At 60.3% G+C, this 15,465-nt stretch overlaps 1 protein-coding gene across 2 annotated transcripts in view; it reads right to left on the reverse strand.

Annotated features, from left to right (window-relative positions):
- The window catches only part of KAZN (kazrin, periplakin interacting protein), a 346,502-nt gene that overhangs the window by 35,674 nt on the left and 295,363 nt on the right, over positions 1 to 15,465 (reverse strand). For both annotated transcript variants that reach the window (XM_081307588.1, XM_081307589.1), the window contains 4 exons: positions 13,294 to 13,430; positions 9,127 to 9,297; positions 4,219 to 4,408; positions 1,301 to 1,431 (listed from right to left, as the gene is read on the reverse strand). In XM_081307588.1, coding sequence (XP_081163714.1) covers positions 1,301 to 1,431; positions 4,219 to 4,408; positions 9,127 to 9,297; positions 13,294 to 13,430 — 629 coding nt within the window. The remainder of the gene's footprint in view (positions 1 to 1,300; positions 1,432 to 4,218; positions 4,409 to 9,126; positions 9,298 to 13,293; positions 13,431 to 15,465) is intronic.

Here is a 15,465-nt window from a genome sequence, read left to right on the forward strand (position 1 = left end):
TTGTGGACGGCCAGCCTCTGTCCACCAGGACCGCGCTCACGGGGGGAAGTCACTGGTTGCCATAAATGACTTCCAACCACACCGCCTGCGCTTGCTTCTGAGCTCGAGGGCATCTCAGGCCAAGCTCCAGCCCCAGGGGACAGTCCCATCGTCAGCGGGCCACGCCTTGTCTGTTGCCCAACGTGTCTGCCTCCTCTCCTTCTTGTGTTTTGTGGGTTAACAAAGCAGGTTTTGAAGAAGGCTTCCTGTGCATCTGGAGACTTCTCCCCACGGTGTCTCTGTCTTCAGGACAGGGAGGGGGCTTTCTGGGTCACAAACGTGTGAAGGAAACAAAATCCCCAGGGGTCTCCGCACCCTGACCCCCTGCGTCGTGTTAGGGCCCCAGTGTGGCTTCTGGACATCCTAAGATGACAGACCCCTCCATCCACTCCTTCAGGCTTGGGAAAGTGCTGTGCTGGGCTGTGGTTCAAGTGTGCCCTCGAGGGTTCACCTGTCAGAAGCTTGGTCCCCAGTGTGGCGATGCGTGAGGTTGTGGCACCTTTAAGAGGTGGAGCCTAGTGAGAGTCCTTGAGAGCAAGACTGCCCCTCCCTGCTATGGCCTCCTGCCTCATGACCCTGAGACCCTGATCTCCCTCTGGCCTGCGCTCCTGCCCATGATGCCATCAGCCATGATGTGATACAGATGGAGGAGCGGGAGGGGGGCTCCTTGCCAAAGCTGGCCCCAAGCTATGTGGATTTTCAAGCCTCCAAAACTGTGAGCTCAATCAACCTCTTTTCTTTATAAGTAACCCAGCCTCGGGTATTTTGTTATAGTAACAGAAAGCAGACCATCCCAAAGCCCAGATGCCTGCTCCACCATCAAGAGATGGTTAGGGACTTGGGCCCAGTATGCAGTGCTTGATTAGACAAGTTAAACAAACACATTCACAGGATGCCCCTCCAGAGGCAATACATGCTCAAACTATTAGAGGCTCAAAACCAAAAGCACCTAAATAGTCTGGCTGCATTCCTGGATGAAGGATGAGCTGGTGCTCAGGGGAGCAGGGGTTCTGGTGAGGCCCTGCGTTCTGCAGAGCAAGATCTGGGAGGGAAGCCCTGGCCCCCGCAGGCCTACCCCGACGGGCCCACCGCGAGGAATGGCAGCTGCACAGACCCTGCGGACCCGGGCCTCATTCTGTCTCCCCACATCCACCACTGCTCGCCGCAGAGCTCCCTGCGGGGACGAGAGGAAACAGCGCTGCCCCCGCCCCTCCCGCGCGGGCAGGGCCCAGGCGCCCCGGCCCCCGGCTGCTGGCCTTACGTTGCAGAGGGAGTGCGTCCGGTGTCGCGGGGAGTTGATGTCGCTGGGCGTGGACGAGCGGTCACCTTCCGCAGCAGACGCGTCCGAGATGACGGAAGGCTGCCGCGAGTGGCAGGGGCTCACCCTGACCGCTGGAAAGGAGGGCAGCTGTGAGGGGGCGCGGCCCAGTCGAGTCCACCCCCGCCCGGCACAGAAGGGGGTGGAGGCCAGGAAGTGGGGTCTCGCCGGGCTCCTCCCTCTTCCACAGCCTCCTGTTCCCACCCCCTCGGCCAGCCAGTCTCACCTGGACCGTCCCCGACCCAGTACCACCCTCATGGCTGCTCCACCCCACACCCCAGTCCTGGACCTGAGGCCCCCACCAAGTCCTCTCCCCCACCCCCACACATCACCAGTGCCCGACACAGCCCCCCCATCCACTTCCCTCCCACCCCAGAGGAACCACTGCCTCTCTGGGCTCCGGCCTCCCCCTGGGCCTCCCTGCCTCCACTCCTCTTCCTGCAGCCAGAGCCACAGGCATCTCCCCTCTGGTCTCTGAGCATCACGTGGGGAGACCCTGTCCCCCGGCAGCCTGGGCTCAGTGGCTTCCCTTTCACGGTCACTGTGTTCCAATCATGCTCTCCCAGCCTGGCCTGCGACTCCCTGTCTGCCTCCTGCCCCAGCCTCTGCGGATCCCGTTGCCTGTCAGTGTCCTGCCAGCAATCTCCGGAGTCCCCAGTCGTCACTTCCCCTGCAGCGTCTTTCCCCTGACACCCCTGTCTGGGTGCCAATTCCAATCTGCAAGCATTCTAGGGGTTGGGGTCTTCACACGGACAGTGTTGGCTCCGAGAGCGCAGGCACCTGGGTCGCTCATCCCCATTCAATCCCAGAGCTCGCGGTGCCTGGCACACAGTAGGTGCTCAATAAACAGTGGAGGCATGAAAGGCCCATCAGAAGCTACAGCCGGGAAGCCCTCCCAGGACCCCCAGCAGCCTGCTCTCCTGTCTGCAGGGGCAGCACTGTGGAAGGGTTTTCTGTTAACACAGGTGCCTACTATGTGCTGCCCTTCCTCCTGCCCCCAGTGACCACTTCACACATGAGCAGGGAGACGGGTGCTGGAGGTGCGTGATTCGAATCTGTTCCTATCGGGGCTGTGGGCCTCGGGCGTACTGTCCACCCTCTCTGGGCCAGTTCTGTCTTCCGTAAAATGGGGATGGTGCAGGCAGCTCTCCTACAGAGTGGCTGAATGACAGTCCTGCTGCTGCAGACCTGTGGCCCGTCCAGCCCATCCCAGACTAGCAGCTGTGCTGAGCAGCCATGGTCACGGCTCAGGTCGCCCTGCTCCCAGCTCTGCACTGAACCTGGGCTGCGAGGCGGGACAGGGCAGCCCTCTGGGGCCCCGGTCTCCCTAACTGGCAGGGGCCAGACCACGGCAGGTTCACGAGAAGCTCTTCTGGCTCCAGAGGACAGAGCCCCCCACCCTGTCCCCCCACAGTCGCCCTGGGTCAGAGGGTGAAGGGAGGGCTGCTGTCTCACTGAGTGGAGGGAGGACTCTGGGTTAGTTCACGCTCAGGGTTCCAAAAGTCCTGCGCGTCACCTGTCAATCATGATGACAGCAGCTCCTGGCTCCCCAGGCCCCTTCCAGGATTGTTAGATGTCCCACCTTCACGACAACCCAGTGTGGTACAGATGTGGGTACACACTGTGCACCACGGACCGGACACCCCTTCCGCGTGGAAGCCGAGGACCAGGCCAAGGTCACGGTCGCGACCCTGGTCAGCAGCAGGGAACAGGATTTGAACCCCACAGTGAACCCCGAGCCTGTGCCCCTCAACCAGGGACTCACCTGCCCTTACGGTAGGAACACAGGACCCACGGCGCCTCCCCCACCAGCCACCAGCCCCCGGAGGGCCGAGCCGCGTGACTCCTGCCAGCTCCAGAGGCCAGCGCTGCCCACAGCCTCCAGGGCACACCCTGCCCACTGCACAGGGAGTCCCCGAGGGTCCCCGCTGCCAGCAGCTGTCTTTCCCAGCCTGTGCCTGTCACATAAGGGCTGCTCAGGGAGGGACAGAGCATGGAGACAGGTTCTTACAGGCACAGCCTCCCCCACGGGCAGTGGGCGCAGTCGCGGCCCACCTGCCAGGCCCCCTGCTGTGTCTGAGCGTGACATGTGGCCCTGGCCTTCCCGCTGGCCCTGTGAGTGGCTGAGCTGTCAATCAGGGAGCTCTGCGGCCTCTGTCAGAGGACACCTGTGTGACCAGGCCAGCCAGCAGGGACCTGTGTCCCCGACTCACAGGGAAGGGCTCAGGGCTGGGCGTGTGGCCCTGGCTGGCCAATCAGACTCTTTCTTTGGAGCCGGATGTGGCTACAGGGAGAAGAGTCTCTCTTTCTCGGACGCCTGAGCTCTGGCGCCTTGAACAGTCACACCGTTTGCCCTCACACGGCGACCCAGGGAGGGACTCATCTAACTGGGAGTGTGACAGTTCAGATGGGTTAAAAATTAGGACCAGCCTGGTGACGGTTCGGCTACTTCTGAGGTCTGACACAAACTATTCTATTTTTCCTTTTTTCACTTTCCAACTTTTGAGTTGAGATCTGGAATTTAGAAATTAAAGTCGGCTGGAAGAGCAAAGAGCGAAACACTTAACAACAAGCTACTCATTTTATTTTGCCACTTTGTAGGAAGAGGAGCTCTAAAAATGAGGCTAAGTGCAAGTGGGCAGGGCCCCCAGATGGAAAGAAAGGGCCAGAGTCGGCTTTTGCTTGAACCTCTGGATCCAGCTACACCTGCAGTCCACCTCTTGGCCTTTTCAGTGTCCAGAGCCAAGGGATCTCGGCCCTGCATTGTCCCAGGTTGTGATCAGAGACTGTCCCACCCACTGGGTACGGTGGCCTACTGGGAAGCCCCTGGGAGCCATGCTGGGCCGCTGGGCAGGACTCACCTTGCCGGTCCGCAGGGTGGGGCGGGTGTGAGTGGTAGAGAGTCTGCTGGCTCTGGCGGATGGCCGCGGTCAGCGGGAGGTCCGCCTGCACCACCCACTCCTGGTTGCCGTTGAGCACCGTCTCGCCCGGCATGGCGAGTGAATGCCGCTTGGGGACGTCCTTGGTCAGCGTGGCTAAGGACTGCTTGGCCTGGAGAGAGAGTGGGAGACACGGCGGTGGGCCCCTGGGCCCCTGCTCGCTGTCACCACCACCTGGCTGAGAGCCAGGAGCCTCTGAACCAGGGTGTCACCAGCCCGTGTGGCCTGTCGGTCTTGGAGTTGAGCACCTGCGCCACGGGGACCCTCACTGTGAGCTCGCTCTGGGGCCCCTTAGTGCCCACCAAGAGCAGAGGGTGGCCAGCAGGCGGAGAGCAAGGGGTCCAGGACACACCCACCACCTGTCCCCCAGGGCTGGCCAGGGTTTAAATGCCAGTGTAAGACCATGGTGCTTCCATTCCCTCAGCACCTACAAAGTCCCCTGCCACCGGCTCTGCACAGGGGTCACCCATGGCCAGCACCTCCTCCCCTGCAGGACCACGGGGGGCTGGCCACTCCACCTGTGGGCAGGTCCCCTGGATCACAGGCCGTGGAACCCTCAACACAGCCCCAGAGTGCGTGGGGTCTGAGGGACTTCCCAGGAGGGTGCCTCTGGGACAGCCCGAGATCTGTCACCTCCCACTGCAAGGTGCGTGGGGCTCTATGGGAGGCGATCTCAAATTCTCTGGGGAGGGAACGGGCAGGCGTTCCGCCCGCACAGACGCACGTCCTCACCACGGTCCATCTGGACTCTGACCTCTGGCCACCTGGCCTGGCCCCGCCCTTCCACTCCAGCCGTGGGATCCAGGAGGGCCCCTCGCTGCCTGTGCCCCATCTTTGTGGTAGAGAAACACAGCCCCCCACTCGGTTGCCAGGGGAAGCTCTCTGTCCCCACGCGGGGGCTCAACCCTTCTGCCTCCCAAGGAGGAAGGAGCAGGGTCATTCACACCATGCCAGGGACACTGTCTGACCCCTGTCCTGGTCAACAGCGAGCAGCACAGAGGTGAAGTCAGGATCACCCACATCCTTCCTGGATGGGGACGACCACGCAGCCGGCAGGGCAGGCTGGAGGGTCTGCGGGCAGAGGCCACCACCTGTCCACTGCCCACATCCGAGGCTGCCTGGCTGAAGGCACCCTGCAGCTCCACCGAGTCCCTGCCCCGGGGCCGGTCTAGCCCTGGGCGAACCCCGCAGGCTCACGTCCTGGTGGATCCCACGCGGCCGGGCTGCAGAACGGCCCCGTTCCCTTGTGCCACAATGGACAATTCTACCCGGGGGGACGGTGGACCCTCAGGACGAGGCCAAGGCCGGGAACTGGCCCTGCAGAGGGCTGCTGGGAAGGCCAGGGAGGCAGTGGCCAGGGTCTGGAGGTGGAGCTTGAGGGACAGGCGGTGGCCTCAGAGCTGAGTGCTGGGGCAGTGCCACCCTTGAAGGGGGCGCGAGGCTCAGCCGCCGGCCTCCCCCCCCCCCCCCGCCCTCGGCGTTCCCGGCTCTCCTGGCCTGTGGCGAAGGTCGTTTTGACAGGTGAGGAAACTGAGGCACGGAGAGGTTGGAAGGGATGGTCCACAGTGACGATGAGGAACCCCTGGCTCAGCCCTGGGGTGTCAGGATGGGGCCAGGTCTAGGATGAGCTCAGGGAACGACAGCTCCGGTTGACTGAGCGTCTCCAGTGCCTGCCCCGATTCACCCAACGTCTCAGGTCTCTTCACAAAGCCTGGGAGGAAGGTCTGTATGGTTTCAGTTTCATACAGGAGGGAATGGGGCTCAGAGAGGTTCGTCTCTTGCCAAAGGTCACACAGCTGGAAAAGGACAGGCCTGAAGCTGGGCCTCTATCAGACCTGAACAGCCAGGCTCAGACGTCACGGATGCTTGATTCTGGGAACAATATCTGACTCTGTGGGAGGCTGATTCTCAACTTGGGTGATTTCACTCTCCGGGGGGCAATTGGCAATGAATGTCTGGAGATTTTTTGGGTCTCCAGACCAAGTGTGGCATGTGGTGGGTGGAGACGGGGTGCCGCTCAACATCCTGCAGCGCAGGGGACGCCTCACCACACAGCCACCTGGCCTGAGTGTCAACAGTGCGGTGGGAGGCCCTGCCTGGAGCCGCCATGGTACACAAGAGCTGCTCCCTGCTTCGGGGCACCGGGCAGGTGGGGGGCGAGTTCTCTGTGACCCGGGCTCCCGAGGAGGGAGAAGCACACACCTCTGGCTTCTCCTTGCTCCAGGACGTGTAAAGGCCGAGGCCTAGACACACTGGCCTGGACACCCTTTAGGAGATGAGGCCCAGCCCCTCCCAGTACCCTGCTTCCCGGCAGCCTCAGTGCCCAGGGCAGGGGGACTCTGTCTGCCCAGCTCCGTGGTGGCCAAGCCAGGCCTGGGTGTGAAATGAGATTATAGAAACACTAAGGTAACACCAAAGCCTGGGGGAGGGTCAGCCTCCCCACTCAGCCTTTGTCCAGGAAGCCCTGTGCACCTGGGCCCTGCCTCCTGGACTGGACACAGCTACCCTGGGAGTCTGGCTGCTCCCTCTGGAAATGTTACAGGTGCCTGTGAGGACAGCCTCTCTTCTCGTTTCTGTGAGCAGGCTTCATGTTAGGGACCCTGCACAGGCCTGCAGCCGCAGAGTGGGAACGTTTTCAAAAAAGAGGAAAAGCCCAGTGACAGGCTGGGTCTAAGAGGAGGCAGATAACCTCTAAGTGTCGTGAGAATCTGTGCATCTGGGCTCAGCATTTGGAGTCTGTCCCCCCTGGGCTTGCTGGCATGAAATGACATTTTCCTCCTGCCCTCCCAGGGCTGCCTGTTGCTTCTTGACCAGCCTGATCCCACAACAGCATCCCAGCCAAGGTGCAAAAGAGACCAAGATGGGCCATTTGGACACTGGGCCGGAGCCCTGGCTCCCCAGCCCCGAGGCGGCCTGGGCTTTGCCGACTTCTGAGCCTGCCCCCCACCTTCCCGGGATCCCGACTTCCAGGACACCCCGGGGCTTGGCCAGCCTGAGCTGCTTGGTGCTTGCAACCCGGGTCTGCTGGGGGCTGGCCCTGAGCAGCCGCCCTGGCTGTGAGACTCTGCAGGTGGTGAGTGACAGAGGGGCCCTGCACCGGTGGACATGCCCCAGCAACACCGGGGCCCTGTGGCTCAGGTGAAGCCCCTCCCCCTGCCCCTGGGTGCCATGGTTACAACAAACCCCTGTTGAGCTGCAGGGCCAGAGAGGGAGGTGCCTACAGGAGGCGGCAAGAGCCTGGGGCCCTGCCAGTGAGTGGCTGGGCCCAGGGAGTGGCTGAGCTGCCTTCCAGCCCACAAAGACCCAGGGCGCAGCCTCCTGGGTGCCTGAGGTGCCAAGGCCACAAGCCACACCTCTGCTGTCCCCTAGGGCAGGGCAGGACCTGGGAGAACAGGGTGTCACTTGCACCTTCTTCCTGCAGCTTCTTCCTGGCCTGTATGCCCCTCACCACTAGGGGTCAGCACTGGACAAGGAGACCCAGGGGAAGTGCCAGGAGCCCCCCCCCCCCCCAGCCTGTATTGCCTCATCCTGAAGCAAGTGACTTACAGGAAACCATCACCCAACCAGGACCCTAAGCTGGTTGCCTTCCATTATCCCACTGACATCCTCTCCAGTGCCCCATGTTATCTCTAATTATGCTGATGATACTGAGGCTCAGAGAGGTAAGGAAGCCTGCAAAGGACACACAGCTAGGGAGCAACAGGGGCAGACTGGAGCCCAGAACCCACAACTATGACCTCACCCCAGCTGGTGCTGGCACTCAGCAGGAGGACGTGGCTGTTAGAGAGTCCTGTGGCCCCCTCCCAGGAGCCCCCGACAGCCTGCACCTGGCCACCAGCAGCCCTGGTGGCTTTCAAAGGCCCTTCTGGCCGCGTGCTCTGAGGATTTACCCAGCCACCTTGTGGGGAAGGCAGGGAGGGCAAGACCCCCACCTGGCCCAGCAACGGGAAGGCCCCGAAGCCCAGGGAGCGGTTGGTAGTGCTCAGGGGCAGGCAGCACGGAGGGCAGGGCTCGGGCCTGGGCTCCACGGCCAGCCTGGCCACTCTGCCCCCAGACCCCAGGCCCTGGGGACCTTCTCAAACCACAAAATTTTCTACATTATTTAAAGAGTTTGTTTTGGATTAGAAAAAAAATTTTTTTCCCCTTGATGACCCAAGATAATTTTGTTGCACAACATAAGACGGTCCAGACAAACACCATGTGCCAACCTACCGCCCCGGGATGATGGACAGTTTTGATGTATGCCCTGCCGCGGAGCTACTTACGTATCCACCGTGTTTTGTGTATGTATGAAATATGAAATGTTTTCTATTTGTATCTTATAAATAAATATATATATTATTTTATATTCATATCATAAATAATACATAAACTAAATATATATATATTTTAAATATTCATGTTTTAGGTGTAGATGGACAAATAAAATGACTTTATTTTTATGTGGTGCTGAGGATCGAACCCAGGTCCCGCCCGTGCGAGGCGAGCTCTCTACCGCTGAGCCACAACCCCAGCCCCTAAATATTCATTTTGAACCAAGAAAAATAACAAAAAAATACTGTTTCTAGCAGTGGCCAGGGGTAAGGAAGTGAGTCTTCCAAGCCCCGCCCCCTGGAAGGCAGCCCCGCCCCCTGGAAGGCAGCCCCGCCCCCTGGAAGGCAGCCCCGCCCCCTGGAAGGCAGCCCCGCCCCCTGGGCCAGATGGTCCTGGAGGGAAGCTCTGGGGGCTGCGGCCTTGGGCCCCTCCCTCTGCCAAGGCCGGTCCACTGGCCTGGGCTGCGGGTCCATCAGTCCCCCCACAACACCCGGGGCCCCAGGTGGCAGGACTCACCATGGCCAGCTCGGCCTCCAGCTCCTTCATCCGGTTGTCCTTGAGGTCCAGCTGGGAGCGCAGGGCGGCGGCGTGGTCCGTGGCCTCCTTGGCCTGGCGCCGCAGCTCCCACTTCTCTCGTTCCAGCAGGTCCTTCTCCTTGGCCAGGGCCTTGACCGCGTCCTCGCTCTCCTGGGGGTGGGGGAGCCAGAGAGGGCGGGGCAGGTCACCACCAGGGTGGAGCACTCCTGGGCCCTGGACGCAGAGGGGGCTGGACCCTGGACAGACAGAGAAGTGGGGAGGCCCTGGCAGGAGGCCAGCCCAGCTCTGCTGTGGGGAAGTGCCGGGTTCGAATGTTCCACCAAGTAGCTGGAAGACTGGGACGGGTCCCTGGGAGATGCCCAGTATTTTTTTTTTTTTTTTCAGTGAATGAAGGACTAAATGAATAAATGAGAAAATAACTGCCCTGGGAGGTGGTTTCCCTCACAGGGTCTGGGCTTCTCCATCTATAAGAGGAGGTCACAGCTGCTGAGGCACAGATAGGCCGACCCCCCACCCTGGCTAGCTGTCTGTACTGAAGGCAAAGCCTCTGCCATGGTCCAGGCTCCCCTGGGGCCAGTCCCCAGCCAGTCAGCCCTCAGGCAAAGCCAGCAGCAGGAGCAGCTGCCCCAAGCAGGCTCTGACCTGTTGGCCAGGGCACTTTGGGGACAGTAGGTGTCCTTGAGAGGCGGAGCTGGACCACCACCCTGCTGCCCAGTCCACAGCAAAGCCAGGTGTCCATGTAGCCCGGGCCACGGATAGCTGCCACCCCCTGCCCTGTCTGACAGCCTGTGAGGAAGGCCTGGCTTCCAGATGGTGAGCAACGAGGAGACAGGGAGGAACCGGCCTTTCTCTGGCTGTCACAGAATAGCTGGGGCCCAGCCAAACCCTGGCTCTGCAGTCACCGCTGCACATGACCTCTGTCTCGGTTTCCCCACCCCCGCCCTCAGGTACTTCGGGATGTTCCCATGAGGCTGCTCTGTGTGGAGATCAGCAGAGGTGGGCATGAGGCAGGCGAGGGCCCCCTCCTGACCACCATGGGAGAGGGCAGCTTCTTGTTTTGGGTAGCAAAAATTGAACTCAGGGGCACTCGACCACTGAGCCACTCCCCAGCCCCTTTTGGTGTTTTATTTAGAGACAGGGTCTCACTGAGCTGCTGAGCACCTCACTTTTGCTGAGGCTGGCTTTGAACTCACGATCCTCCTGCCTCAGCCTCCTGAGCCTCTGGGCCTGCAGGCGTGCACCACCGCGCCCAGCTCCAACTTGTTCTTCTTCAGATCTGATACGTGGATGCCACCAGCAGGCAGGAAGCAGACAGAGCCCTGCCCTGCAGAGTGGATGCCAAAAAAACTGCCCAGAGTGTGGAGCTGAACAGCTGGGCTATCAGACTGTCCCTGAGAAACACCTGGTGCTCAAGTGACTGCCTAGGAATATCTCTGAATTAGGAGGAGACCCCCTAGGACCCTCAGGGCCATTTTTATCTCCATCTCTTTGCTGGTCCCACTGGTCATGAGCTGACTGAGGGCAGTAAGTGACTAAAAGTGCTTTCAAGACCGGGACCCCCACCTCCAGGATGGAGTTCCCTGGCAGGGGGCGGGGGGCAGGTGCAGCAGGGACTTTCATGGAGCGTCTGCACAGGGTTCCGGGTGCACTGCTCCCTTCAAATCTCATACCCATCTGCGAGGCAGGGACTGACATTAACCTATTTCACAGACAAGAAAACTGAGGCCCAGAGAAATAAAACCAGGTCTCAGTCCCCGCTGATAATTGAGGTGAAAACAAGGGGACCGGACAGGGTCAGGGCGGCCGGAATTCACAGAGCAGGATTTGTCCAGACCATGAGGGTCCCGGAGGAGAGGCTGGGTAGTGGGGGTCCTCCCCGACTGCCAGGGCAGAATGGGAGAAGGCAGAGGGAGGGGCCGCAGGGAACAAGGTCGGCTGGGGACACGATGGTATTTGGAGGATGGAGGCCTGTTTCCAACGTGACCTCATCACCAAGGTCACCCTGTGTCCATCCCGGGCCTGGCCGCCTGTCCTATCGTGAGAACCTCCCCAGCTGGACTCGTGGAGAGTCCCCAAGTCCCCTCTCGGCTGTGCTCTGGGACAGGGCGTGTGCGGCTGTCTCACATGTTGCAATCCCGGGAACTTCCCGGGCAGACAAGGGCCCTGGTTCTCAGCAGCCTGTGCCTGTGCTGTCCCTGCCTCCCACGGACCCTGGGCTGGGTCCTGCCCCTCCCTGGCTGAGCCTGCAGGGCTCCCCGGGAGGCTGGTCCCCATAGGAGGCCGAGTGGTGCCAGCCAGGATGGACCTGAGGGCCTCTAATCCTGTCCACAGGGACATTTATTTTGCAAATAAAGAGGCATGATTTTGGGCTGGGTCATGGCTCAGAGGTGGAGTGCTTGCCTAGTATGTGTGAGGGTTCGATTCCCAGCACCACACAGAAATAAATAAAGGTGCATCCAACTAAAAATACATATATATTTTAAAAAGAGAAAAAAGATGCATGATTTTTGGGTAACCAGATGCAAGACCTTGGAAGAGGCCAGACAGAACCAGGACCTGTAGCCTCAGCATCTTCAAAAGCTCACGTGGCTTGGCCTGGTCACATGGCCCCACAGAACCTCAGTCCTCCCACCTTACAACAGGGTCAGGCCCACGGGGGACTAAAGGTTGCCCTAATGCTGCTGCCTGCAGATGGGCGGGAGCTGGGGAGTGAGTCTCCTTGGGAACAGGATCAAGGCTGATTTAAAAAGCTGGGTGTTTTCCAAACTCCATTTTTCTGAATGAACCTGAAGGGGACCGACTGTGAAGCCAGCTCATGAGAGTGACACCTGGGGCTCAGGTGGGGCCGGTGGAAGCTGCTGGCTGGGGGCGGGGGTCGCACCTGTGGTTCTGTGGAAGGCAAGGTCCCTCCAGGGCTTTTCTTGCCAAAAAAGGGCAAAATCACAGAAGTGGACCTCACGTGTCATTAAATGACACAGTGACCATCTGCTCTTGGGCTCTTAAGCTCTAAGGCTTCGAGGGCCACTGCTCAGGGGGATGTCTGTGGTCTTTCTCCAGGACCCCTCAGGTGGCACGAGCCCTTCCCTGGTTCATCTGAACAGTTTTGTCGCATGGGGATCTGGGGCATTCAGCATGGACGGGTGCTGGCAGCGGTGACCCAGCCAGCAGGGGAGGGGACAGCACTGGGGACGTGGAAGCTGCAGGCTTCCACTGGGGGCTGTGGGAGCAGCCACCAGTTCTCTGGGACAGTTTTCATCATGGGGGATAAAGTGACGTGCACGCCCAGGAGGTGACAGTGAGTGTCACTGGGGAAGACCAGAGTGCACGTGGGGACAAAGCATGGGGACATTCGGCTTTTCAACTTCAGCTCAGAGGCATCGGTCCTCGATGGGACCCATCCAGCTGGTCTGCCACCAACAACTGTGCGGGGACTTGCCGAGGCACCTCCCACCTCCGCCTTCAGCCTGGGTGCACACTGTGGTCACAGCGCCGCCCCCCCCCCCCCCCCCCGGGAGTCCTGTACCTGGGGAGCAGTTTCCCTGCCCTGAGCACCAGAAGGTTCACTCGCTCCCTGCAGAAAAGCGGTTTAGCCAGGCCTGATTCTAAGTCTCACCATCCTTTGTGGCACCCCCATGCCGCCTAGACCACGCAGATAATTGCTGCCCCAAATCCCTCAGTGACCTGACCCACCAAGCTCCTCCTCATCCCACAGAGCCCAACTCATAGGTCGCCTCCTCTGGGAAGCCTTCCAAGCCTCCCTCCCTGCCGGCAGGATTCTTGCTGTCTCACAGGTGCTGGGGTCTTTCTCCGCGCTCTTTGTGTTAGTTCTACGGGGTGCTTATTATGGGCTGGCTGGGTGCTGTGCTGAGCGCTTGGCGTGTATTACCCAGAGACCTCCACTCTCTGCAGATGAGGAAACTGACGGTCTAAGAGGGTACGTGGGATGCCCAAGGGCACACACATGGGGGGTGGGGATCCGAAGCAGCTGGACTCACTGTCCAGGCGACACGGGCCTGCCACCAGGGGCTCAGCTGGTCTCCTCTGAGTGCCCAGAACCGGCTGCGCACACAGGAGCCTCCCACCAGTGCTCTGGGGTTGGAGAGGCGGCGCGTGCACCCGACAGAGAGGGGCGCGGAGGGCCCTGACCTTGCGGTGCTGCTCGTAGTTGCGGATGAAGTCGCGCAGCTGCTCCTCGCGGCTCTCGAGCGTGGCGTACAGCTGCTGCATCTGGCTCACCAGGTCCGTCTTCTCGCCCTTCAGGCGCTTGCGATCGGCTTTCATGGCTGAGGACAGAGAAGCTAGTTAGCTCCCGACCCTGGGGCTCCCCAGCGCCTCTAATGGAAGAGAAACCAGGGTTGGGACATGCAAGTGTCTCTCGGCTCCACCCACTGCGTCCCCAGGGTGTGACCAGGCCTTCTCTGCCTGAGTCCTCTTCTCCCCACTGGGACTCCGCTACCCAGGCAGGGGCCAGGCCTTGTTGAGGCCTTTCCCAGCCCTGAGCTGGCTCGGGGGTCCCCAGTGTGAAGAGTCTGGTGAGCTCCTAACCCCCAGCCCAGAAAGCAGAAGGGACCCCCAGGGCCACTCTGAGCCCACCAGAGGGACTCAGCTCTGCCCAAGTGTCCCCCCATCCACTCTGGGTCTCCCCTGGGGAGAAGAGCTTGATTAAAACCTTGTAGGACAAGACACCAACGTATGGGCAACAGAAACAAAACAGATGAACTGGGGTCATCAACACTGAAACCTGCGCTTCAAAGAACCCTGTCCACAAAACCAGAGATGGCGGGGGTGGGGGAATGTCTGCAAGCCCTTCGTCTGATTAGGGATTTAGTCTGGAACATGTAAATAGTGTTCACAACTCAATAATAAAAAGATAACCCACTTAAAGTACGTGTGGAGAATCTGAACAGAGTTCCCCAAGAAGTGGCCAACGAGGACATGAAAAGGCGCTTGATACCGTTAGTTATCTGGGAAATGCAAACCAAAGGCACAGTGGAGAGAGAGCACCCCATTCACTAGAAGGGCTACAATTAAAGACAGTAACAAGTGTTGGCGAGGACACGGGTGAACTGAACCCTCACTGCTGTGTAGAGGGGGAGGCTTTGGAAAACAGGCGGTTCCTCAAAAAGATCAAATAAGTCACCACATGACCCGAAAATCGTACCCCTTGGCACGCACCCAAGAGCAACGCGAACACGTCTAGGCAAGAGCGTGTCTGCGGCAGCGTCTTCAAGAAACTAAACAGGCGGAACGATCCCACCCCAGGAACGATGGATGGACAGCACCAGGTAGCGCCAACCGTGAAACGCCACTCCAGGAAGGACCCACCTGCCGCCTATTGTGACGTGGGGGGCTTGAAAACATCATGCTGAGGGAGAGAAACCTGTCCCTAAAGGCCACAAGGCATGTGATGCCATTTACACAAAATGTCCCAAGAAGGGACCCTAGGGAGACAGAAGGGAAACCAGCTGGGGCCCTGGCCTGGGCCACGGGGTGACGCTGAAGGTCGTGGAGTTTTTCTGAGGTCATGGCAGTCCCCTCCCATTGGTCCTGCTGGATGTAAATCCTGTGAAGATGCTGAACTCAAGCAGCGTGGACACCTTAAACGGCCAACTGTAGGACACAAGGACCAGATGGCGGACAACAAACTCAGACACGTGTCCCTGCTCTGTAGGGCAGTGACTCTGTTCCCTCCCGTCAGCACGGCACCCTGGGAACGGAGCAGGCTCCGTCTCCGTCACCCGTCCCCAGCCTTTGTCCCCCGACCCCCGTTAGAGCAGGGAGGGGCTTCCGAGGCTAACTGTGGAGGTGGTGGGAGTGGGCGATGCAATTCCTGGGCTCTGGAAGCTTCCAGCCTGAGCTGGCCCAGAGTGGGTAAGCCATTTGCCTGAAGCACCACATCTGACCTGACATTATGCTGCGGAGAGGTCCTCCAAATCTGAGGGGTCCTGGCCCTGTGGCTAGCAGATGGCCTTGACTCGGGGCAGACAACGGCGGTGCTCTTCCCCAGACTTGCAGACCCTCTGTATACAGGACAAGGCGGACCCCGAGCTCCAGCCCAGCGCCCACAGAGGCTGATGTCCTTCTGGCCCTGGGCCCCTTTCATCCTCCTGCCCAGGTAGAGCAGCGGGGGAGGGGGGTCCCTGGGACTCCAGGCCCTGGGTGGACTTCTGAATTCCAGCTTTGAGCTGCCAGTGCCCCAGCGGGGCCTGTCCTCCTTGTGGCCAGCTGGGCTCAGCCTCCTCATCAGGGCTGGAACTCAGGCCTGCAGGGGAGGGCGCCCAGCTTCACCTCCCCAGGCAGGGGCGGCCCCAGGGGGTT

Source organism: Spermophilus citellus (genome assembly GCF_964194105.1).
Source record: "Spermophilus citellus genome assembly, chromosome: 9".
Lineage (NCBI taxonomy): Eukaryota > Metazoa > Chordata > Mammalia > Rodentia > Sciuridae > Spermophilus > Spermophilus citellus.